This window comes from Meriones unguiculatus, chromosome 11 (assembly GCF_030254825.1).
Source record: "Meriones unguiculatus strain TT.TT164.6M chromosome 11, Bangor_MerUng_6.1, whole genome shotgun sequence".
In the NCBI taxonomy this organism is placed as follows: Eukaryota; Metazoa; Chordata; class Mammalia; order Rodentia; family Muridae; genus Meriones; species Meriones unguiculatus.
The window spans coordinates 93,600-119,698 of NC_083359.1; the positions used below are offsets into that span (position 1 = coordinate 93,600).

At 45.0% G+C, this 26,099-nt stretch overlaps 2 protein-coding genes across 4 annotated transcripts; both read right to left on the bottom strand.

Annotated features, from left to right (window-relative positions):
• Window positions 1-4,443: 4,443 nt before the first annotated feature.
• On the bottom strand, window positions 4,444-9,271 carry Fbxo39 (F-box protein 39). Its single transcript, XM_021641654.2, has 3 exons — window positions 8,066-9,271; window positions 7,405-7,581; window positions 4,444-6,874 (listed from the first exon to the last, which is right to left on the bottom strand). Exons 1-3 carry the CDS (start codon window positions 9,089-9,091, stop codon window positions 6,746-6,748), a joined length of 1,332 nt encoding a protein of 443 aa, XP_021497329.2. The 5' UTR covers window positions 9,092-9,271; the 3' UTR covers window positions 4,444-6,745.
• A 4,325-nt stretch (window positions 9,272-13,596) lies between these two features.
• On the bottom strand, window positions 13,597-24,163 carry Xaf1 (XIAP associated factor 1). Of its 3 annotated transcripts, XM_060363339.1 has the most exons (7): window positions 23,822-24,163; window positions 23,033-23,168; window positions 21,084-21,312; window positions 19,165-19,250; window positions 16,957-17,268; window positions 13,887-14,056; window positions 13,615-13,757 (listed from the first exon to the last, which is right to left on the bottom strand). In XM_060363339.1, exons 1-7 carry the CDS (start codon window positions 23,851-23,853, stop codon window positions 13,745-13,747), a joined length of 978 nt encoding a protein of 325 aa, XP_060219322.1. In that variant the 5' UTR covers window positions 23,854-24,163; the 3' UTR covers window positions 13,615-13,744. The 3 variants fall into 3 exon arrangements, with proteins under 3 accessions (XP_060219323.1, XP_060219322.1, XP_021497334.2); XM_060363340.1 differs by lacking the exon at window positions 13,887-14,056 and having other exon boundaries at window positions 13,597-13,757; XM_021641659.2 differs by lacking the exons at window positions 13,615-13,757; window positions 13,887-14,056 and having other exon boundaries at window positions 15,083-17,268.
• Window positions 24,164-26,099: the final 1,936 nt, after the last annotated feature.

A 26,099-nucleotide genomic window follows, 5' to 3' on the forward strand; every position in this document is an offset into this window, starting at 1 on the left:
CCTTGACAGAAAACCATCCCTCCTATATTCAGGAAAGGTTGTGATGAACAGGGAGAGGTGAAGAGAAGAAGCCACCTAGCCAGCTAGATCAGCCGAATCAACCCTGGCAATCAATGGAGTGACAGACGTCAGAGACAGTTGCTCTCACATCCAGAGAGACCTATTTGAATTTAACACTCATCTTTCATATATCTATATCCTTTTCTTTCCTTTCTTTCTTTGGTTGTTTTTCTTTTTTTGTTTGTTTGTTTGTTTGTTTTTGACAGGATTTCTCTGTGTAGCCCTGGCTGTCCTGGAACTTGCTCTATAGACCAGATTGGCCTTGAACACAGAGGTCCCACCCTCCCGAGTGCGGGGATTAAAGGCGTGCACCACTACCGTTCTATGCCACTCAGTCAAGTATATTCCAAGCTTGAGCTAAACATTCCCCTTCTGTCATATCTATGTATGCCATATATCTGTTTATTTGCATATGATATATTTTGTCTTGTTTTTTTTTTGAGTTATAGTTGGTGAACTTCCCCGGCTCCTGAAACAGTGACTCCATCTTTCTAAAAGCATCATAACTGTCAGCAAAAATCATTGGAAATGGAGGATATTGTGTTAAGTGAAAGAAGCCAGACATAGACAGATAAATATTACATACAGTCATTTAAATATGAGCTGGAAAAGTTGGTCTTAAAAGACAATGAGTATAATAGAAATTGATAGAGGCTGGGAAAGGTGGAAGCAAATAGAGGTTGGATAGTGAGTACCTAAATATGGTTATGTAAGATAGATATGCCTCACATGATCTTCTACAATAAGATGAGATGGTAAGGTGTCTGTGGTCTATAGCAACTAATAAGATATTTGAAGAACGAGAAACAAGAGTATGGCAATACTTTGTGTCCTGATATGTTTGTCACAGCCTGTGTATGTGGATTGAGTCATCACTCTGTTCCTTATAAACATGGAGAATCATGAGTCAGCAAAGGGAGAAGTATAACAAAGCAGGAAAAAAAAACCCATAAAGATACAGTCATATCTTTGATCTTACTGGAATACTTCACTTACAAAGTTTCATTGCTTAAACTAAAACTCTTTGAGACCAAGTATTTGTTGAGCAGTTAGAGACCCCACAAGAAAAGAACTAGATTTTGGGGCAAGTTCCTGCAGCTGCTGGCAGCAGGGATAAAACACAGCTGGGGAAAAAAAAAAAAAGGAGCCCATTGGACTTGAAGCTAGGAACTTTTTGTTGTGTTTATTTTTGAAACTCACTATATAACTCAGTCTGGCCTCGAGCTCATGAGAGTCTCATGTCACAGCTTCTTGAGTACTGGGACAACAGAAGTTCACTGCCATTCCTGGCCTAATGATTTTGTTTTGTTTCCTGTGCTGAGGATGGGCCCCAGGGCCTCATGCAACTAAGAAAGTGCTTTATAACTAAGCTACATTCCCAGGCCAAGCTAAGAATATTTTAATCACAAAACTTTGGAGAAGAAAAGCATGAACTGTTTGTCTTGTGATTCTGCTGGCTAGAGATATGACCGACAGGACAACCCGAAGAGGGGCAGGCTTAGGATAGGATGGCAGGTTATAAGAAGTAGTTTTTCTTTCTTTCTTTTCTTTTCTTTTCTTTTTTTTTTAAAGAAGCAGTTTTCTAGGCACCATGTGATGGGAATTTAAAGGCAAGACTTTCACATACATTCAGCATGTGAAACTGTCTCTACTGGTTTAGACCACAAATGTTCATGGAATAATTTTCCTTAACCTCCCCTCTTCCATTCTTCAGCTCTTGTAATAAAGGTAGTCTAACATTTTTTTTTTTTTTTTTTAATGTAGGTGGGTATTTTGATTGAATGCATGTATGTGCACCACATGTGTGCCTGGCACTTGAGGAGGCCAGAAGATGGCCAGTACACTCTACTGCTGAGCCATCTCTCCAGCCCTGATATCCCAACATCTCAACAGTATTTTGTGCCTTACATAGTAGCATTCCTAGGCTAAAGCACTGCAGAGTTTCCATTGATCCCTTCTTCATTAATTGAATGACAAAATAATGGTTTCCAAATCTTCAGGGTGTGGGAGCATTGCTCTGAAGTTGGGTTAGATTTGGTACTTCCAGCACTTTCTAAGTGACCTGGGTAGTCATCTCTCCTTTCTGGAGTTGTGGTGTGCGTGGAACTGTGTAAATTCATTCTTCACTGACACATACTCAACAGCTAATTGTTGTCATCTGTCCATCATGAACTGTGTTTGGGGAAGGGAGAGGGGATGGATCCTTCCTGCTTTATTGCTTACCTGGAGAACAGAGATCTGGGCTCTAAATCTGGAAACTAGGGCATTGAGTCTGCTGCTAACAAGCTGGTGACTCTGGGCAGAGCACCTTTTTATAAGAGTATTTCCTCACCGATTAAATAGAAAAGGGGGCATTATTGAAACTCTGAGTCAGATTCATGTATTGTATTAGTTTACCATGGGAACCTGGCACACAGCAGTCGGCAGATCAGACCCCAAGCCCACGCTACCTGACTTCCAAAGCTAGGTGTTTGGGGCAATGTGGCTGCTGGTACCCATGCTCAGCATTTCAGATCTGAGTCTCAAGATCTGCATCCTAAGAATTCTAGGAATATGGGATTTGTCAGCTTCTCTCACTGTACAAATACCTAAAACCAAGGCTTAAACAGGTTGAACAACTTACTTGGGCCACATAAATTAGTGGTCTAAATTATCTGAGAATGCAGGCCTCAGGGACCTGGAGCTTGAGCCCTGAGAGTCTTCCCAAAAGAAATTCTGTTGTGACATCAGTTTTCATATTAGATTAAGCCTATGTAGCACCACGTATGTTGGTCAAGGCACCACAGGGCACATGGCCTATGAACAGCAGAATGTTACCATTAGAAAAGATACTTAAAAATATATGCATTTGGGGATCTCTCTGGCTCTGTATTTTTCCACAGGGTTCTCCTGATCTTAAGTCTATTTCAATTTTCAGGAGAGCCAGAACAGTAGCTCTTCCTTATATTTGGGGGATCTAGTAAAACCATTCTGTCAAGGGGCCATGAGTTAAGAATTATTTTTAACAATCGCACTAAGCTCTTGCATGTATTTCTTGCTCTCATTGTCTATGGAGGTCTTTAGGGGTAACATGGTATAAGATGTGGTATTAGGCCAGTGCAAAAGCAGGAACGGAGCCTGGAGCTTCTACTATCCAGCCAGATATGACTGAGTAGTACAGACCTGTAAGATGAATCTACTATTTTGTAGAAAACATGTTCATAAGAATGTACTCATGCTCACATATTTTGTGTAACTGAAGTTATCTATGGTTAGAGCAGCAGTTCTCAGCTGTGGATGGTGACCCCTTTCACAGAGATCATATAAGACTACCTGCATATCATATAGTTACATTATGATTCATAAAAGTAGCAAAATTATGATTATGGAATAACAACAAAGTAATTTTATGGCTGGGGGTCAGCACAACATGAGGAACTATATTAAAGGGTGACAGCATCAGGAAGGTAGAAAGCCACTGGCTTTGACAGTGTTTCAGAGGAAAGTATCGCAGTATTAGGCCTGTCTTCCCAGTGGTCAGGGTTCCAGCTGAGAGCCCCTTCTGACCTCATTGCTGCACAGGCTGGCTGGCTTACTCCTCAGGCCACCCCAGCCTCCTCATATTATGATGCTGTAAGGTGTCTTTTCCATCAGACCTGGGAGCTTCCTAGAGGTGGGAGCTCCTTTGCCTTCACCAGTATGATTTTTTTTTCTGAATGTCAGGTAAACATTAATTGTGTCTAACAAACAGCATCCCAGAATAGTCCCATAGCATGGTTGTGAAAGTGCTTCGAGAAAAAAAGTTAGACGTGAACTTTAACAAAGGTCTAACAAACATAAATATATCTTACCAAAAGTAAGACAGGGAAAAGCATGGACTCTGAAATGAGCCACCCAGTAAGGGAACTGCAGTACTGTAGCCATCCATAGTTACTGAAAAAGAAAGCAGAGTGCAACTTTGTACACAAAAGTCTCAAAGGAATAGACAAATAGGCCAACGAAATACATACTTTCCAAAAGAAGAAATGGCCAATAAATGTTTTTAAAAGTGTTTAACACCCTAGCCATCAGGAAGATGCAAGTTAAAACTAATTTGGAATAAATGCTACCTCATCCAGCATGATAGTCAGCATGGCTATCATCAAGAAATCTGATAAGAAATGCTGGCAGGAATGTGGGGAGAGAGGGACCCTTATTCACTACTGGTAAGGAATGCAAACTAGTACAGCTGTTATGGAAATTAGTATAGAGGTTTCTCAAAACTAAAAACTACCATGTGACCCAGCTATACCATTTCTAGGCATTAATGCAAAGGACTCAATATTCTTCCACAGAGACACTTGCATATCTATCTTTATTGCTGCTCTTGTTCATGATATCTAGGCAATGGAACCCATTTCTGCCCATCAACAGATGAATGTATAATGAAAATGTGGCTCTTAGTTAAGGTTACTATTTCTGTGATGAAACACCACAACCAAAAACAACTTGGGGAGGAAAGGGTTTATTTTACTCATAGTTCCATATCCCTGTTCATCATTGAAGGAGATCAGGCAGGAGCTCACACAGGGCAGAAACCTGGAAGCAGGGGCTGATGCTGCCTGCGTTCATGGAGAGGTGTTGCTTACTGCTTGCTCCTCATGGCTTGCTCAGCATGCTTTCTTTTAGAACTCAGAACCTCCAGCCCAGAGGTAAAACTACTCACTATGTCCTGGACCCTCCCTTATCAATCACCAATTAAGAAAATGCCTTACAGCCAGATCTTATGGATGCCTTTTCACAATTGAGTCTTCTCCCTCTGATAACTCTAGCTTGTGTCAAGTTGACATAAAATTATCCAGTACAGGCCCATATACAAAGCAATTGTATTCAGCTATAATAAAAACTAAAATTAGGGAATTTTCAGAAAAATGAATGAATATGGAAAGTATATTAGGCAAAGTGACCCAAACTGAAAACGATTGAAGCCACATGCTCTCACGCGTAGATCGCAGCCTGCAATGCATAGATGTGAATATGTAAGCGAAGGCAAATGAGTCTAAAACTTAAGGTATTAGGAAGGGGATGAAGGGAGAGTAGAAATAGATAAGGGAGGATGTCTGATGGTGAGGGTGAGTGGTAGGTTGGGGCCAAAAGAACACATGATGTTTAAAAAAAAAAGACTGGAAGGATTTACAAGAAGGATGGTGAGAGGGAAGGGAGGAGGAGACATAACAATACCTAATACTTTATAGTTGATTTTAAAAGATGAAGAAGCTTTAAAAGACATCAATGGAACAGAAGCAATAATGGCAACCCAGCCTCAGGACCCAGTGGCTACTCATGGATCAGAGACATGTTAGATCATGTTCTTAGTGACTAACCATGACACTGTCATTGAGAGAAGACAAACAATACCCACCAAAATTCTACCCCAAATCAATTTTGTTACACTTCTTCTATGTATTAAGCATGTCTTTAGATGTAGTTTATATAATAATAAGATATAATTCTAAATATAGACACATTATATTACATTAGGACATTAGGACACACTACATTACAGATTCTTTATAAACATGGGTGTAAAACAACTCCACATTTGGCTAAGGCTGAGGATCTGGCTTGCTTCCATGTATGTGGACCTATCTGCATTGCCCACGTGGCATGCTGGGGTTGGCTACCCAGAGGCTATATAAGCTGTGGGCTGGCTTTCCCCAGGGTCGATGATTGTTCAAGGTTCCTGAATAAACTGCATTGAAAAAAATAAATAAATAAACATGGGTGTAATGGTCACTTCTAGTCTGCCCTCACACATGAGGACTAATTGTCCACAGCAGGTTGAGCATGATTGTCACCTGAATAGAAAACTAAAAGTAGCTAAGCTGAGGCAGGAGTCTTTCACAGGGCTGATAACATAGCACCGAGTTCCTTCTATGAGCAGTTCCTGTTCCTGAGTGGCCCCTCTGATAGTGGGAATGGTCCTGCTTCATCCTAGGACATACTAGTGGGTTCTAATTGCATGTGATCAGGCCCAGACAACCTCAAGGTCAGGAGGCTCTGATATAAAGGTCAGCCAGGATACAAAATACTTTGTTGTTGCTGGTTTGTTTTTCAAAACAGGGTTTCTCTGTGTAGCCTTGGCTGTCCTGGATCTGTAGACCAGGCTGGACTCCCAACTCAGAGATCCACCTGCCTCTGCCTCCCATATGCTAGAAGTAAAAGTGTGTGCTACCAACCACCTGGCTGCAAAGCATTTCTAATGGGTAAAGCTGGTTGGTAGAAGGTTTGTGTACTGGCTGGTCACACCTGTCCAGGTAAGCACAGGTTAGACTCCCCTAGCAAGCTTACTTTGAGTTTGTTCTGTGATTGAGTGGGAATGCCCAAATTAAAACAAAACAACCAACTCACTAAACTAAACAAACCCCCAAACCAACAAAACAACAACAACAAAACAAATCCAAAACAACAACAACTACAAAAAAACTACACCAAATGATAAAAAGAAGTCATCCAGGATTGTTGGTAAAGATAGCACTTTAAAGATGCTTGGGGCCTCTCCAATCACCAGCATTTCAGCCTTTGCCAGGCTTTTCATGATGGTGTGGAACTGGCAAAAAGAGAGAAGAAAAAGGGATGAGAGCATGGGAGTCCCAAATGTAATTCACTGAGAACAGGGTTTTCAGGTTCAAAGTGCATCTAGATGTCTTCCTCTGGAGGGCGCTCTTTACATCATGGGGTAGGCGATGACAAAATAGTTAAGTTCTGAATCGATCAGCTTTCTGTATTTCCGGTAAATTTCACGTAGGGTCCTGTCCTCTTCATTTGTCTCATATCGGTTTGTATAAATTCTCACCTGTGCCAATAAAGAAACACCACACATCATACACACACACACTGTAAAACTACATCACTTAGGATCTGACAATCCTCCAAATGCATCTATACACCCCAAATTAGTGGTAGAATCAGAAAAAGCATAAGCACAGTCTCCCTTGGTATTCACAAGGGATTAAATCCAGGACCCCTTTGGATACCAAGATGCATACATGGATGTTCAAGTCCCTTTATGTAAAATGGAACAGTATGTGCAGATTATCTCTGGGTTGTTTATAAAACCACTATAATATGGATGCTATGTTTAGGGAATAACAAAAACTATACATCTTCAATAAAAACTGATTCATGGATGTAGAACCCTGAGGAGACAGAGCAGAAGAGACTGCCAGATCCTGTCTATGGGGATGGTCATCTCCCATGGACAGATTCAGGGTCAGTGCCTGTCTCATATCTATCCTCTGTCTCAATTTCCAACCTGCATCAGAGCAGAAGTGCCAAGTCTACACGTCCCTGCTTCAGCCCGTGCAAGCAGCTGAGGGTCCTTACCTTTAGTGTGCGCAGGGAGCACTGCCCCTCCTCCTGGCTCTTCAGGATCCGCTCCACAAACTTAACATCCAGGAAAGCCCAGATTTTGAAGTAAAACAGCTTCCGGCAGGCCAGGATGAGGAGATGCAGCTGTTCATCTAGTGACTCGTGGTTATTGTTGAACTCGAATGTTAACTTCTAGAAAAGCACCGGATGGAGGTGAGGTTGGGGACAGAGGTGCTGGGACTGCCCAGAAGGTTGGAGATCTCTAGTGACTTATATCAAATTTGGCTTTTTGTCAAATTTGGTCTTCCCATTTCCCTGCTTAGTATTGACCACAGGGACCACAGGGACCACAGGGCTGCCTGTGTACTGCTGTGAGCCAATGGGAAGGTGGGAAGAGGCTGCCTATCTCTGGCAAGGCACCTCCTGGCTCAGGCTTCACAGCGCTACACTAAAGATAAAGGAGCTTTTCTTGCTTGACAGCCAGCCAGTGGATAGTGGCTTTGTCATCTGTTGTGGTCTTGCGAGCATGTGGGAGGCTTGAGTGTGTGCTTGGTAACATCTAGAACTTTGACAAAGAATGAAGTGAGCATGTAAAATCCCAACAGAGAATGGGCAGTGGGCTTCTCCATGAGCCAGAGCTTCTCAGAAGCTCCTGGAGGCCTAACTTGCCACTCACCTGCAGGGTGTTCCGGAAGGTGGGTAGGAGCTCCATCAGAGTGGGCCGCATAGACCAGTCTGGGTCGCTGAAATAACAGCTTCTTAGGCTGATGCTCCTAAGTGGAATCTCCTGCAGCAAGATCCGGGCCAGGTGCTCATACTTCATCACTCGCTCAAAGAAGAAGTTCACCTTCAGGTTGCTGGCCTGCCTGGCCAGCTTGGCCCAGGACATGCCCCAGACTATCTGTCCATGGGGGTCATGAACGTGGCATTTGATGTTCATGGTCCGGAGGGTGCCAGCATTGTTCTCACTCAAGGTCTCGAGCAGCTCGTCGGAGATACAGTTGTAGTTGAGTGTCAGGTATGTCAAGTTGTGGAAAGTGGCCATGGCCTTGTTGAACTGGGAGCTGCCGTAGACTGCCAAGTGGTGGCTGAAGAAGTCTTCAATGTTGAGCTCTGAGGCTGTGCTCTCATTCCGCAGGTAGCTCAGGGAGTTGAGGATGTGGCAGCCTTGCTCCACTGTCAGCCGTGCTCCTTTCAGGCTAAGATGGTCCAGGTGTTTGCCCATTTTCTTTAAGAAAAAACTCAAGCTCTTGATGAGGGAACCCCTGATGCTGTTTCTCCAGACCAGTCGGTCCAGCTCCAGGTGCTGGATGGAGAGTGACTTTAGACGGTTGTTGCTCTTGCCAAGGCACGACAGGAGGCCTCGCATGGTGACCTGGAACTTCTTGGTTAAGACTGCATTGTAAGGGTTCAGAAATTTGATTTCCAAGTGTTCCAGGTAACGGCCAAATTTTTTAACGTACCAGAGAGCTGACTCGAATTCGGATGCATGTACCCTGGATGGCCTCCCACTGAACGTGATGGTCCTGTATCGCCAGAGGTCAGCTGAGTACATTATCTGGTTCCACTTTCTGCAGACCAGGGCAGCTCTGGACCTGTCCCTGTCTCCCAGCCACCAGAAAACACGTCGCAGGCACACATCTGGCAGAGTGGCCCAGCAGCTCTGCTCTTGGGGCTGGATCACTTCACCTTCTTCATCCATCAAAGGACCCAGATGTACAGTGTAGTGGTGTGGTGAGCAGGGCTTCCCCAGATGGGGAAAGAATGCAATCTCGTGTTCTCTGTGAGGGGTAAGAAGGAAGACCTGTTACCTCCCAAGCAGAAATCAAACTCAACTGAACTGTATCAGGCACTATACCAGATGTATGTGGCTCACGGTGAACACCCCATACACCTATGAAGTGTGCATAGTTCATCTAGGGTCCCAGATCAGCACCCAGTGTCAGCACAGTGAGAAGCCACCTGTGCTGGCATATTCCTGTAATACCAGGACTCAGGAGGCTGAAGCAGAAGGAGCACAATCTCAAGGCTAGCCTAGGCTACGCGGTGAGTCCCAGGCATCTTATGTAGCAAGACCCTGTCTCCAACAAAACAAAACACCCAGTGAGTGTTAACACAACAAGAGAAGTGAGGAGGTCCAGGCATGCTCACAATATAGAGGGGATAGCACAAATAAGGAGTGACTAATTTCCATGTAAAGAGGAAGTGCTGAGGGCTTCTCAGAGAAGGTGATGTCTGAGTTAAGTTTTAAAGGATGCAAACCAGACCAGGCTGGCCTAGTGACAGAGGAAAAGCTGATTGTATTACAGGCAAAGGGAATAGCATGATGTGCAAAGCCACAGAAATGTGAATTCATGTGATGTGCTGTTGTATCAAGCTATTTGAGACAAAACTGCAGCCATCTTTGTATCCATTTTGTTTCTAAGGTGAAATTAAGTTCAAAAATTTAAACTCTTCAAGTCTGCTTCCTAGAACAGTTGTTCATAGCTGGCACTAGCAGACCCTGTCAGATGGTCAAGATGACGTCATATTTTACTATGATTCAATAGTGTTATAACTCATGCTTTATTATCTGTTCACTTGGCTACACTCTGGTTGCACCCTTCTTATCTACACACCTGGCTACACTTTGGATGGACTCTTAAAGACTCTAGGCCCTGCCCCACTTACCTCACTTAGGGGCAATCAGCTTAAAGGTTAACTGTAATACTTTGTCTAGTCAGCCTAAAATGTAAAACTGCTTTGCACGGCTAGCCAAAATATGTTGCTGCCCTCCCTATGTCTTTTGCATTTGGTTTTTTCTATAAAAACCCTGCTGTGAGAACTTGTAGATGTCACAGTTAAGCTCTCTAGTCCTTACTGTGGTCCTGAGCGATCAGCTTGAAGTGGGCATTCCAATAAACCGTCCATATCGGAGACCACAGTTTGAGTGGTTTGTGTGGCTATTTTTATACCAGAACAGTGCTCACACTGCTAAGCTAACAATTGCTTGTATATCCTGAGCTTGTAAATTCTATTTAACAAACCAACCAGCCAACCAACCAACCAACCAAACAAACAAAAAAACCTTTCTTTGATTGCATGTAAACAAATTGTCCAAGATTATGAGCCTCTACTGGGGACAGAGTGAATCAAGAGGCCAAAAGGTAACCTGGGAAAATGAAAACAATTAAATTAAAAGAGCCAAATCAAGATCTGGGGTAGAGCTTGGTAATAGAGTGCTGTCTAGCACACTTGAAGTTTAGGGTTTAATCCCCAGCATGCATAAACATGTGGTGCCTCCCAAACTTCGTGTGTGTGTGTGTGTGTGTGTGTGTGTGTGTGTGTGCGCGCGCGCGCGCGCGCGCTCCATTGCTAAATCAAACCTCGGCAAAGACACAGGCTAGAAAACTATGTTGGTGGGTTACAGACGTGTGCAAGCACGAATGTGTGTGCATGTGTGGAAGTCAGCATTGCCCCTCGTTTGCCCCTTCCACCTTGTTGAGACAGCTTCTCTTTTGTTTACACTTCTTTTGTGTACACTTCTTTGTTTACATGTAGGGCCATCAGGATTACAGCTACAGCATCCTAAGGGCCCTGGGGACAATAACTCCCACATCTGCAAGTGCTTTACCCCTTGAGCTTTGCCCTGTCCCTGAGTTTGAGATGTTCCCCCTCCTCCAAGGATTCCCCCAAATAAACGAGAATATCTCTCTCATTGGCAGGAGGCAAGTGGATTTGGTGGCCTGTCGATTGTTACTGTGATCTTAGTAAATTATTTTGTGCCCTGCTGTCTAATATGAAAATAGAAATAGTAATTCCTTTCTCCTAATTTTTGGGGAATTTAAATGAGCTGATTCTGGAAAGCAGAAAGTGCTCTGCAAGAGTAAGCTGCCATTAATAAGTCGGGGCCAAGGTACTCTGCATTTCCCTTATGAAGATGGGAACATACCCATTTTGCAAATAGAGAACGTGGTGGCGCGCGGTGGGTGGGGGGCGCGAGGTGTTGGGAGGTTAATAAAGTTTCCTAGTGAGATGGTGTTCGAAGTGTATGGCTGAGGAATTTGAACCTACGCTAATATTCCCAAACCTGGGCTTGGTCCACTATAATATGACACAGCTGCCAACCAGCGAGGGAAACTTAAGGCTGTCCCGTCACCAGGACGGCGCGCCCCTCCCACGAGGGCCTAGCGGCTGCGCGAGACCACCACTGCTCTCTGGGTGCGTGGGTGCCTCGGGCCGTAGGTGCCTCGGGCCGCCCGTTACCGGCTGGCTGCGCCCCGCTCGGGCTGCATGGACGCCGAGCGCGCCTGCCCCTCCGCCCGCGCTGCTGCTCTCACACCGACTCCGAGAGCAACGCGGGCGACCCCTGCGCCCGCCGCGGCCAAGGCCACCACCGCCTTTGTGACGCGCCGCCACTTACTGGCTCTGCTAGAGCCCGCCGGTCACAGGGTCCCAAACCCGAAGTCGCCAGATCCACTGATGGCAAAAGAAGAGGGCGCTGCACAGACCCACCAGGAAAGCGCCCAGGCGGAGGCTGTAGGGAGGCGCACGTATAGCCTTACCTCTGTGCGCAGCAGGCAAGATGTCTGACCTTGCTCTGCGCTTAGGTCTGTTCTCTACAGTTTTGACTTCCATGAAGACTTCTCCCACTCCCACGCTAGCCGTGGACCTCCTCTTCTCTCCTATCCTCAGATGGGTTAACACCTCACCCACAATGGGTGGGTTTCAAATCGAGTCTGCAAGCAGACTTGACTTGAATCTAACAAAGCCTGAACTCAGTTCCCAGCTTCTGGAGGGTGGTATGACCCCTAACATACCCAACCTTGCTTTGCCCTTTCCTACCTGGTACTGAAGGCCAAGGCTGAAAGTTGAGTGTTCTGTCTGTCCCCAGATAAGCTGCCTCAACCTCTTACAGCTAAAAGCCTCCTCACCTGCACGCCCTGCCTCTGCCAGTCACCCCACTCAGGAGGGGGGAACTTAACCTTCCAACGTGAAAAACAGTTCTCACTTCAAAGAAAACGAAGAAATAGTTTATTGTAGAGCCAAGTATGTTTGATCACGGCCCAGAAATACAGACTCAGTTGGTTGCAAATAACCGTGTTCTGACAAATACATTCTGTGACGTTTTTATAGTAACAACAAAGAAAGTCCCTTTACAAATGCCGGTGATACATCAGGTAGGCCGGCTACAGCAAAGCGGGAGATCTTGCTACGCTGTGCGTAATAACTTCCTTAGCATTTGGGATATGTTCCAAAAGCTTTACCTGAGAGTCACAGGATGTTAGGTCACACACAGGTGGGGACAATAATCAGCTATTTAAGGGGCTAAGATAGCTCAAGATAGTCGGTGCTGGACCGGCAACATGTTAACTTCCCACCACCACTGCCATTCTAATAATGAGTCAGGCTTTGTAGAATGCTCAGTTCAGTGTGGCTACTTTCTGAGGACTTTAATTCTCTTCTCTACCCCTTCCTTTTCTTTCCCCTCCCCCATCTGTTTCCCTTCTTTCACATTTTTCTCTGCCTCCCTCCATCCTTCCTTTCCTCTATAGGCCCCACACTTCTAATATGCCTTGCCCTGAAAACCAATGAGGAAGGCAAAGAAAGAGGACAAGAAGAAACCTCGTCAGGATAAAGTGGGGTCTCTTGGGCAACACAGCCATTGAGCCTAAGTGCTTAGTCAGGAGTGCAGTGGAAGAGAGGAAAGTCTGTATGTAGCTCCTGAGCCTACAGAGTCTGGCTCAGAAGAAAGAAAAGTCATCTTTTGAAGCCCAAAGATTAATGCTGTCTCTTTTCCTAAATAAAGACCACCCCGAAGTGCTGAGAGTAAATGACAGTTGAGTATCCTGCCCTGAGCTAGAATGAGAGACACATCATCCCCCTCTAAGGCCCAGGGGACATTGTGGAAGGCAGAAAGGCTGTGAGAGCCAAAGGAGCAGGGCTTCAGATAAAGTGCTATGAAATGCTCTCTTCTGGATTTAGCATGGCCATGGCTGTTGTATACATGAGCACACATCAGCTGTGGTCCCTTGCACAAGACCTGCAAATGTAGCAGGTGTGTGTACTCAGCCAAGCACTGGCCCACAATGGATCAAGGTGTGAAAGCAGGGAACTGTTGGGAAGAAGGGGGTTCACAGGAGTAGAATGAGGGTGAGAGAAGGCAATGAGAATAAGTATGATTATGATGCATTGTAAGCATGCATGAAACTCAAAAATTAAAGGAAAAAAATCAGTTACAGAGATTGGTAAAGAAAAGTTGTAACCATCATGAAAAGAAGCAGGGAAGCCAGTGTGAACTGCTCTTTTTCCTAGGGTCCTTTTCCTCTGGAGCCAGATGACCCTCCTCATTAGGTTTTCTTCTGATGAGCTAACATCAGACACTTCTCCTAAAGAAATGAAAATACATGTTAAAAAGCTTCAAGTGGTTACAAAGTGAATAAACTGTAATTAATATAAAAAATAAAAATTTAGAAAAAAAAAAGCTTCAAGTGGGAGGCAAGTTGCTATTTCCTGACCTTTCTGTAGTCTGTCCACTCCACCAACAGGGGCTAGCAAAGCTCGTGCTTTGTGTGAATGCTATACCAGCCACATCCCTCCAAAGCTGCTGGTTTCCAAACATCTCTGGGTGATGCTGTCCCTTGTTCTGAAATGTGAGCCTGGAAGGGCGTGGGTGCCCTGTGACAGACTGGGATGAGATGGGATAGAAGAAACTGTAAGCTAGGAGGGTGTCTGGAGACTTGTGGTAGTGGCTAATGGAGGTGAGCATCATGGGCAAATGGGAAGAAGCACATGAATGGCTTTTGTGTAGCCACTGAAATGAGGGAGCCTCATTGTTTACTTGTTTAGTGCCAAGTCACAGAACTGAGGGGTGGAGGAATTTGTGTAGTAACACTCCCAAATGTTTCGGTTTGTATATGGGTATCTCATAGGGCAGTTGGGTAAAATACAGGATGATCCATTGACTTTCAGTTTCACAGACTCAAAAAAAAAAAAAAAAATCACTGTGCAAGCAACAATGATCTTCCTTTCATAATAAGGATAGGCGAGACTCGGAGCAGCCAAACAGAAGCAAGCAGCTGAAGCAGTTTAAACCTTGTAAGGTCTCTAGAGAAAAGACAAAAATCTCTAGCACTCCCATCTGGTACAAAACAGTAGTTTTTGTAATTCTCGACTGTGAAAAATTCTTGCCCACCTTTTTCCATAAGTGGTGGTGGTGGTGGTGGATTCAGAGCCTCCTCTATTCTAGTACAGGGGCTCAATCAACTTTTCAACCCTAACATAAACTAAGAAGCACCCAGGCAAATGAGTGCCTACTGCTAGCCAGAGAAGACAAGGGGCCCAATGTCTCCTGCTAACCTGCAATTCAGTAGTGAGCTCTAAATGTACTTTCACACTGAAATTCATTTTCATACTGAAAATGGACCATAATGGTAGATTTTGTACATTCCTCCAGACATACTTAGATTAAACAGTTCTATTCCTTTGAAATTTAAATTTGATTGGGCATATTATATTTCTTCTTGGTAAGTCTGACAAATATGGAGAAAAGTGTGGAAAGAAAGACCCCACTAAGGAGGAAATTAGTTCATTTTAATAAAACTTATTAATGCATAAATGAATTAGAAAAAAATTAAACCCCCCTTTTACAAAGGACTGCACGTCATATATATATATATATATATATATATATATATATATATATTTGTCATATATATATATATGACAAATGACAGGGTAATAAATAAACTAAGATAACAGATGGCAAACAATTCAGGTCTGTGTTTACCAATAGGGTTCATGTTTGAGAAGGTGAACTTTTGAAAGGACAACACAGGCTGCTGAAATAGCTTTCTCAGTGATATGGCTGGAGAAGTGGAGTAGCAGGGGAGGAGAATTAGCTTGTGCATATGTGTGATGTTGAAGACTAAATCCAGGCCTTAAGCATGTAACTTAGTTGGCCTTAAACTCACTACGTAGCCTAGGCTGTTCTCAAATGCAAGGGTCCTTCTGTCTCAGCCTTCCTTTTTAAAAGTTGTGTGGTGTTGGCACCTATGTGCAGATATGTGTGTAAGGGTCCATGCTCCCATATGTAAAGACCAGAGGTATCTTTTCTTGATATGTCTCTGCTTTGTTTTGTGACAGTCTCTCATTGAACCTCAAACTCACCAGCTTGGCTAGACTGGCTGGCTGGGACTCACCTGTCTCTGTTCCTCTAGCACACTGAGGTGTCCAGCACGAGTCATTGTGCCTGGCTTCTGCATGGTAGCTACAAACTTGAACTCATATCCTCATGGTAAGCACCTTAACCACCTAGCCATCTCCTCAGCCCCTGCCTTATTTTTCCTAAGTGCTAGAATTACAGGAATTCACCACTAAACCTCACTGAGTATGCTGGTTAGGTTTTTGCTAACTTGACACAAGCTAGGGTCTTCTGGAAAGAGAGACCTCAAATGAGAAAAATGTCTCCATCGCATTGGCCTGTAGCAAATCTATGTTGCATTTTCTTGATTGATAATTGCTGTGGGGAGGGCCCAGTTTTTTGTGGATAGCACCACCAGTCAGCTGGTGGTCATGGGTGCAATAAGACAGGAGGCTGAATAGGCCATGTGGAAGCATGCCAGTAAGCAGCATTCCTTCATAACTTCTACATCAGTTTCTGTCTCCAGGTCTCTGCCCCGACTTCCCCAAGCAGTAAGTTGAAATAAACCTTTTTCTCTCCAAAATGGCTTTTAAAAAAACAATCATTTAGAATACAAACATTTGGTGGAGCAGTGGTGCTGCATGCCTTTAATCCTCGTACTGGGGAGGCAGGGGCAGATGAATCTCTGTAAATTGAAGACCAGCCTGGTCTATAGAGTGAATTCCAGTGGTGCTGGAGAGATGGCTCAGAGGTTAAGAATACTGACTGTTCTTCCAAAGGTCCTGAGTTCAATTCCCAGCAACCATATGGTGGCTCATAACCATCTATAGTGAGATCTGGTGCCCTCTCCTGGTAGATAGGCACACATGCAGGCAGGATGCTGTATAAATAATAATAATAATATTTTAAAAAGAGTGAGTTCCATATGACATCCAGAGCTACACAGAGAAAACCCTGTCTTAGAAAAATGAAAGCAAAAACAAAAAAGAAGATAGTCTTGGATGAAAAACTCAGGATGAGAGCGCAAGCTCTGGGTATGTTAGAGGCAAGCCACACGTTGCCTTCACAGGTCGAGCCAGGCCCTTCTGCTCTCAGGCCTAAAGCTGCTTTATCTCCACTAGGATCTTGTTGACAGCCCTGGGCTTCGATCATTCGCTCTACCGCCTTGGAGTGTTGCCACATACAGGGCCTGGTCTAGCTGCAGACACAGAGCAGAGATCCAGTTCTACCCTCAAGGGTGACCCAGTGACTGAGAAGTAATACAAGCCAGGTAGCTGGGGAGAATGTGCATGGGCACACAGAAGCAGGAGGAGGCAGGGGAGGAGCTGCCCAGCCACATCACTGGTAAGCCCCCCTCTCCTCAAGGGTGGGGTGAGTTTGAGACACTGTGCAGCAGGCTGCCAGCTGGGTGAGGAGACAGGAGGGGTGAGGGGAGAGCAAGGTACCTGGTGTTCATTTAGAATGGGCAAGGGAAGTAAGATTCCGCACTGACAACACCTTCGAAGGATGTCATAGGCATCCTCATCTCCTGCAGGAAGAGCAGCCCCCTGCTGGAGCACAGACATCAAAGGCAGATCTGCTGTGTCACTTTGATCCTTTGTCTTTTGCTTTCTTGAACTGTTTCCAATTTTTGTCTTTGGACGAACATCTTTTCTCAATGTGGATGTTTGCTTTTCAGTCTCCATAATTGCAAGGGATGAAGGAAGGATTATTGGCTTTCCATTCCGAAGGTATATCAAGGACTGTTTCTGCATATTCTAGTAATGTGTGAAATTAAACAAGCAGTTACTTCACTGTTATAGTTGGACAATGCAGTTGAAATAACCCAAAAGGCTTCCCCCTATATACACTTAGAAAACGATGAATAAAGGCCAGGAAAATGACTCTGTGGGTAAGGGTGCTTGCTGTCAAGCCTGAAGACCTGAATTTGATCTCTAGAACTCAAATAGTAGAAAGAAAAGACCTATCCTCACAGGCCTTTACACAATACACACACATACAGTGCTGAATAATATAAGGTAGATATTCAGTGTTACAGCTGACTTGGCTAAAAGAAGACTCAGGTTCCATGCATGGAGGTTGGAATGCATTCCTGTAAATTCCAGGTTTGGGGGCTGGAGAGGTGGCTAAGTTACAAAGGGACTTGCTGCTCTCACAGAGGACCCAGTTTGGTGGTTCTCAGCACCCATGTGAGGCAACTCACAACCACCTGCAACTCCAGGTCTAAAGGATATGACACACTCTTCTGCACACACATAGTGCACATACAGACAAGCAGGCGCACACATATACAAATAAATAAATTTCAAAATAAGGCATAATGGCATATGCCTTTAATCCCAAGCACTTGGGGAGGGGGAGGTAGAGGCAGGTGGATGTCTGTAAATTCAAGGCTACCCTGTTTTGCACAGCCAGGGCTATGTAGAGAAATCTTGTCTCCCCTTGTCTCCTAGAAAATAAATTAAAATCCGTATGTTACACATATGCTTGTTTGGGAGGTGAAGGTCACGATGGCTCCTCCCACACAAATGGGATTATAAAAGAGGCTTTGAGTAGCCTAGTTAGCTGCTAGCTTGCTCTTTTGCTCTGCCATTTGAGGCAGCAGCAACACCCTCCTCCCTAGACTCTGAACTTGGATTTTGAAGCTTCAGAACATTGAGAAATACATTTCTGTCATGTAGAAATTACCCGGCCTGTGGTCTTCCATTACAGCAGTGCAAATGGACCAAGGCCCTGGAAGCCAAGAGTTGTTGATCTTATAACTCAGGGGCTTGAGTGAGAGGAAAATCCTAGCTGTGAAAGATGAATGAGAAGGAAAAACTTTACCACACTGCCAGGAATGGCATGATTCAGCTGTTGCAATAACCAAAGAGCTAGGTCCGTCTAGTTCTGCTGTCTCACTATGTAGCCCTGGCTGGCCTGGAACTCACCTTGTAGACCAGGATGGCCTCAGAGTGCTGGGATATTCTGGGTGTTCTTTGTTTGTTTGTTTTAAATAGCTGAATTGCTTAGAAAGATGAACAGCTCTTTGTCCTAGAGGGTGAGGCAAGTTCTTAGGAGAGAAGCTGTAGGAAGTTCTCAGGAGGAAAAAGCTCCATAAGACAGGAGGGCAACTTGGTTTGGTGATGCACTAAAAAGCATTTAAGGTTACGGAGGGATCAGTCTGGGAGTGCTCCTGAGTAAAACCAGTCAGTCAACCAACTACATCATCTGACCTCTTTGGAGTCCCCTTTTATACTCAGTGTGCAGTGAGCTTTATTTTGCAAAGATGAAAAAAAGCCCTTTTAGTCTCATCAGGGAGTTCACAGCCTAAATACCATGTGGGCAGAGAGCCTAAGAAGGCAGACCCAGTTGAGTACTTTGCAGGGTCCTGGCCTTGAAGGATGGTGATGATTAGAGGTGATCAGGGTCATCAGGAATTATCAGGACTGCTCCTTGATGGGTTAGGCACAAATGAAAACTACTATGCATGCCAAATTTGCCCAAAGAAAACCTTGGAAGAGAGCAAAGCAAAACAAAATGAAATAACAAATATTCAAACCTTTGATAACTGTTGCCATGCAACGTTTATCCAGAATCTGCTTTTCACACCGTGCCTTTTTGGCCTATGAACTGGCTACTAGCACAGTTAAAGAGTGGTAATTGCTACTCACCATGTGGGAGACATACTGATTTTCTGGAATCATTTGTTTGCAATGATCACAATGGATTTTTCTTCCAGGAGATACAATTCTCTTCCCTGAGCAAACACAGAAACACCACAAATGATTGTTGGCAATGGCTAGCCTATCTCCCCCCTGGTTGCTCCCATGGCTTATACTCATGAGCATTAGCCACCCCTAGGCTAGCCTGGTCTTGGGTTCTCTGTACCTGCTGGCTAAGGCCAGCAGCCTTAGCCATACTGAAAAGGCTTGGCTGGATGGCCATTCGTATTACTCTGATCCTCAGGGCATCAGATGACCGGAACAAAACTGTCTTTTAAACAATCAAAGGGGATATACACAGTTGCCCAGCCTGCCTAATTGAGCTATTCTACCAGTTTCCAAGATATGTGATCCAACCAGATGTTGGGTTGAAACATCACTGCGTCAAACTTGTGTTGTATTGAAGCTGTCAATGGACTTGTGTTGGAGACTGTTGGTTGTGTGGGAGCCCAGGCATAATGGAATGAAGGAAAAGTACATTAATCTCATAGTTCCTGGCTTTCCATCAGCCAGTTTTGACCCTGGGTAGAGTACTGACCTGGGACTTACTGAGGGATTTCACAGTTTCTCTACATGTTATCCCATTGTCAAAACAACCAATGTAGTCAACAAAAGATACGTTACATTGACAACTTGGCAAACACTCCTAAAGAGGCCATTGAATTGGGTCAATAGACTACAGAGACCAGTAGTAGAGTACATCATGTGTGAAGCTCTAGGTTCAAATTCAAAGTAATGGAACTGATGAGGGTGAGGGAGAGGGAGAGAGAGAGGGAGGAGAGGGAGATGTAGAAGGAGGAGAAGGAGGAGAGGGGTAGAGAGAGGAAAGGGAGAGAGAGGAGAGGGAGAGGAAGAGAGAAGAGGGAAAGGGAGGAGGAGAGGGAGAAGGAGGAGAAGGAGAGGGAGAAAGAGGAGAGGGAAGAGGGGGAGGAGGGAAATCGGGAGAAGGAGAAGAGGGAGGAGAGGGAAGAGAGAAAGAGGGAGAGGGAAAAGAGGGAAAGAGATGTAGAGAGAGGAGAGGGAGAGAGAGACAGAGAAAGAGAGAGGGAGAATATGAAGTGATACTAGAAAGCTGACAGTACAAACCTCAGTCTTGAGTTACAGCAGCCTCCCGTCTGGCCATTGCTAATTGGTATGGTTTGAATGAAAACCCTCCACCCTCCTCATGAGCTCATGTGTTTGAACACTTGGACATTTAGCTTCTAATGCTGTTTTGGAAAGTCATGGAACCTTTATGAGGTTGAGCCTCACTGGAAGAAGTGGGGTGCTAGGTGCAGGCTTAGAGGTTTCTTAGCCCAGTTCCACATCTTATGCTTTCTGTTCCCTTACTGTGGGCTTTGCGTGGCCAGTGCAGTGCCTCACACTCCTGCTATCATGTTTTCTCCAACATAACAAGGCTGTTATTTCCTCAAATTGTGAGCACAATAAACCTTTCCTTCCTTAAGCTGCTGCTGCTACTTATCAGCGTCATTTTTAAATCACAGAACGATAAAAATGAGCAATAGCCTAGGATCTAGGTATAGTGCTGGAAGCTGGAGTGTACAGTCTTGTTTCCTAATCTCTCCGTATGTTTTTCACCTATAGGATCATTCAGATGTGCCTTACCAGGCTAGGGTTATGTCATTGGAATGCAAAGAAAGCCCTTCACATTTAGGATTCCCCATGGTTTTTCTCTTCCTCTTCTGTGCAGTTCTAACACCCCCATTCCTGGCCTCTTGTTTTCCCTGGTTAAGATATTGAAGGCCACTACAGATACACAAGAAGGCTACTCCAGTTTAATGGAAGCATACAGAATGGACACTCATCTCTCCAGTGCCAGCAAGGATTCCATTCCTTGCATCCTGCCCTGGTGTCTCCCTGCTGCTCACCTTCCTCAGGCCTGCCCTTTGAACTCTGACACACATCTTTGTGCTGGGCCAGTGCTGGGAGTGTAATGGGCTGGTTGCAGTGTGGACAGTGCTCTGTCCGGCTGCCACAGTGGGACTCATGGATATCCAGATTGCTGAGATGAACAGCCAGCTCACAGAACTTGCACTTGGCAGGGTGTTGTTGGCTCTCCTTGGTCACGGGGAAGATGGAAGACACAACCCCAACTCCCTAGGGAATTGAAGCCAATTAGAGAAAGTATTGGCAAGAGATTGCCCTTGGGAACTAGTAATTCTCTTTGTTTCCTTGTCCTAGTTTACTCTCTGTTGCTGTGATAAACATCATGACCAAAAGCAACCAGGGGAGAAAAGGGTTTATTTCACTTACACTGCTACCTCACAGCCTATCACTGGGGGAAGTCAGGGCAGGAACTCAAGGAAGGAACCTGGAGGCAGGAACTGAAGCAGAAACCATGGAGGGATACTGCATACTAGCTTACTCAGCTTGCTTTCCTTACAGCCCAGGACCACCTGCCCAGGCATGGTACTGCCCACAATGTGCTGGGGTCTCCTGCATCAGACATTAATCAGGAAAACACCTGTAGACACACCCAAGCTGATGGAATTCTTCAACTGAGAGTCCTTCTTCCCAGGTGACCAGAACCTGGGTCAAGTTGACAAAAAGTAACCACTCTTGGACCAAGGGACTCTCTCCTGTCAAGCATGTACACATGCCATGTATGCAAGTATGTACATGTGCAGAAGAATCTTCGTCTCTGGGTGGGATGGTTCTTCATTGTTCTCCTAGCCACTCAGGAGGGAACTGGTTAGGGGAATCTTTATGACTAGCATATCCTCCCCTCCCTGCCTCTTTTTCCCACTTGCCTATAGAGGAGAATTCACTCCAACCCCAGCATGGGGAGGCTTACAAAATGCTTCTGACATAGTACAGAATACCCAAACTACACTGGCTGCTATGTCACCTTGACAGGCACTAGAGTTATCTGAAAGGAGGGAACCTCAAATGAGAAAATGCTTCTCTAAAAAATGGCTATAGGACATTTTCTTAAATAGAGCTTGATGAGTGAGGGCCCAGCCCACCGTGGGTGGGGCCATCCCTGGGCTGGTGGTCCTGGGTTCTATAAGAAAACAGGCTGAGCAAGCCATGGGGCAAGCCAGTAAGCAGCACCCCTTCATGGCCTCTGCATCAGTTCCTGCCTCTGGATTCCTGCTCTTTTTGAGTTCCTGTCTTAACATCCTTTGATGATGAACAGTGATACAGACATGTAAGCCAAATCTTTTCTTCCCCAAGTAGCTTTGGTCACAGGGTTTCATCAAAGCAGTAGCCTTAACTATATACAGAAATATGGGTTACAGCCTCTGGCCTCTTCTTACATCACTAGCCATACTTCACATGCAGGTCCATTAGCTCCTAGAGGGCAGAGACCAAAAATGGCTGCTTCTGTTTTCCTCTAGCACCTAGTCTAGGGATCAAGAAGTGTTTGTTGGACCAGCTTAAATCTAAGTGGTTGCCTGAGCTTAATTTTCAGAAAGATAAAGCCACAAGAGAGACTGACTCAAAAAGGTAGGAAAGAAGATTCAGCTGGGCCTGCTTGCCACCTCCTTACAAGTCTCTGAAGAATGGTTAGCCTTTCTTAAAATGGATCTGCTGTCCTGCCAGACCCATAGTCCTTCAGTGGAGAGTACAAAGGGAAAAACCGGGAACAGCCTCAGTGTAGCACGAAACAAACCAATCAAAACCAAAACCAAACCAAAAACAAACAAACAAACAAACAAACAAAAAAACCAACAAACAAAACAAAACAAAACAAAAATACCTTTTCCCAAAAGGAGACTAAACATGAAGGGGCTAAAAAACTTACCCACAGGGCCAGGGAGGGCTGAACTCCAGTTGCTGCCCCCTGCCCCTGTCCCACCCGCTACCTGCTCACCTGCTGGTGCACAGCTTCTACATGATCCTTCATCTTTGACTGTAAGATGGGCTCCTCACATTCTGGGCAAAGGGCCAGGAAGTGCAGGCAGTGGGCCTCATGGAGGGTGAAGTGGAGAGAGGGCACATTTCTTTTGCTTCAGGATAAAGTAGGGGGAGAAAGGTTCATTGTTTTGGTATAAAACACGAAGCCTGGTTGCTTAGCTAGGGCAAGCAATTCCCAGCCTGCAGCATGGGAAATACACTAATGCTTATCATGCCCTCCTACCCTGCTTGTGCTGGTGAAAAAAGAAGAATTCATTATCATAAAATAAGTACCACACTGCCCAGGAAGGTAGGAGGAAAGACTGGTAAGAAAGCATTACCAGGGCAACAGGGCAATTTTTGAAAGTGATGATAAATTTCCTAGATTGTGAGATGGTTTCACAGATAACATGTCAAAGTGTGTACTTAGAACATGTACAAGTTAGCTGGGCTTGTTCAGGCCTGTAATCCCAGCTGTTCATAAGACTGAGCCCAGACGATGGCTAGTTCAAGGCTGACTTATGCTATAGAGCGAGTTCAAGATAAGCCTGGGCAACTTAGTGAGAACCTGTCTCAAAATGAAAAGGAAAAACAGAGCTGGGGATACTATAGATCAGTAGAATGTTTGGCTCCTTCCATGCAATACCATAGGCTCAGTGCCCTCTGGAGTGTCCCTCCCTCATTCTTCTCACCTCAAAAAGCTTTTTTTTTTTTTTCTTTCTGCTCTGCCCCTCTCTGGCCAGCCCTGGAGAAAATGCCTTCTTACCAGTTCCTGCACACCTGGAAGTCAGCCTCCATGGTCTGCTCCTTGGAGTACTTCTGTAGACTTTCATTTTTCTTCTTCTTTTTTCACACAAGAAAACAAAACTGAAACTGAGAGCAGCTGGGAGGAGGGGACTTGGAGAATTCTCAGCTCAGGGAGGTTGCTAGGTCCCTACAGCTGCACACTCCCAGAAGGCCATTCTGCAGCATGAGCTGGTCCCCTGTCATGTCTCTCATCTGGTGCTGTTCCTGTGCTACTGTGACTGTGACCTCCAGGGTGGAGGTAAGGCGTCCAGGCTCCTTCCTTCCTCCCTATCCTGCCTTGACTGGCTTTACTTCACCCGAGTCTCCGCCCCTTTCTAAACCTGTGACAAGACTTCTCCACTCTGCTTCTGTCTGGTGTCCCCCCCCCCCCCCCCCCGCTCCTGTTAGGCTTGAGTCAGCGCCCTGAAGAAGCAGCTCCTGCTTAACCTGCACCTTGCTAGACTTTGAAAACAAGGTTTGTGAAGAACAGGGCAGAGAGTGCAGAATGCTGGATGCTTAGCCTACAGGCTTTGAGGCAAGTTTTGGGAGTGGCCAGGTAAAACTGTCTCCTGAGCTTGTCCTCCACTGAAAAACAGTGGTGGCAAACACAGATATAAGCCCAAGGTGACAGATACCATGAGGGGGCCTTGTTACCCCATCCTCAGCTGGTAAAGTGAAGGCACCAAGGGCATGAATAACTGACACAAGTTTCCAGGCAACATGGCCCAAGGTGTGACCCTTCTGCCACAGCCACCCACAGTGGGGGTGGGGGTGTAGGGGGTTAGGGGGTGGGGGAGAATCTGCAGTCAGATCTCCGGGGAGCTTGAGTCATCTCAGCCTTCTGGAAGCTATTTCCTGGCTGACTGGGTTACATGAAGGCTCCTTGGGAGCTTTAAGGTCCAGGTGCTCCTTGAAATTGCAGGGCAGATTGCTGCCATGTCCGTATATGTTTGTTCTCAGGTAGGTGATCACAGGCCCAGGCAATTGACCGACAATACTAGCTGACCTCAAGTCTTCGAATCTTTGAGGCTCAAGGAAAAATTCTGTTAAAGGCATCTCATGTCCAAAATTATTACAATGGAATAATAAAGGAATCAAGTGGATATAGAACAGTTGCTGGTTTCTTGTGTCCATTTTCTTTTTTCCCTTATCGAAAGAAGCAGGGCATCATTAGATGAATAAAAAGGACAAGAGGAGTTTGGAGTAGAGTGGTAGGGCACTTGCCTAGCATACATAAGGCTTTGGGGTTGGCCCCTAACACACACAAAATAATATACCTCAGTGACTGAGCTATTCACAAACACAGCCGTGCAGCAAATAATGACACCTTGTCAACAGTGGAACTGTACATAAAGCAGCAGCCACATAGGTTTACTCGTGAAAAACTGAAGTCCTGTCGTCCAGTGATGCGCCACCTTTTGAGTGTCACAGCAGTGAGTCACTTGGACTTGTGCTGCCCTTGGCATGAATGCAAGATGCAAGAAAGCAGAGGGTGTGTGAATATGAGCAAGTTGTATTATAAACATATATTGAAATGCCAACTAAAATATATAGCACACAACATTTTGTACAGGGCTGGTTCATGGATAAAGGCACTTGCCACTAAACCTGACACCCTGAGTCCAGTCCCTGGGATGTACATGGTAGAAGGAGAGAACCAACAACTCAGGTTCTCTGAGTTGTTCTCTGACCTCCACACACAAAAAGTAAATGTTTTGAATATTGTGTACAGTGCTGTAGTATAATAAAAAATGGCTTTTGGGCTATATAATGTTTATTATTATTTGCCCTATAATTATCACAGGTATTATCTAACCTGCTATCACAAATAAGACCCAGACATCTCTTAAATTTATAATTGCCGTATTTTCCTTGGGCCAGGCAGATATTTCCTTACATTTCTCAATATCCTAACCAACCATCTTCCAGCCCCATCCAGTGCCATCCACCTAATCCTCATCTGGTCCACCTTCCATACATATTCCCATGGTACTTGTTTTTATTCTTCATCTTCATTATTGGAGTCCTTCCTCCTCACCCACATGCTTTTTTCTCCACACTAACCTATAGTGGTGGCCTCTTTCCTCCTCTCTTCCTGTCCATCTATGTCTCCCATGATCCTCTCTGTCCTCCAAAACCTGGGAACCTTAGCCACGCCCACCCCATTCTGCCCTGCCCAGGTATAGGCTGTTTAAACAACCAATCATAAATGTCTTAGGCAGGTTTGCAAAACAAAAGATAGGTGTAACCAGATCTTA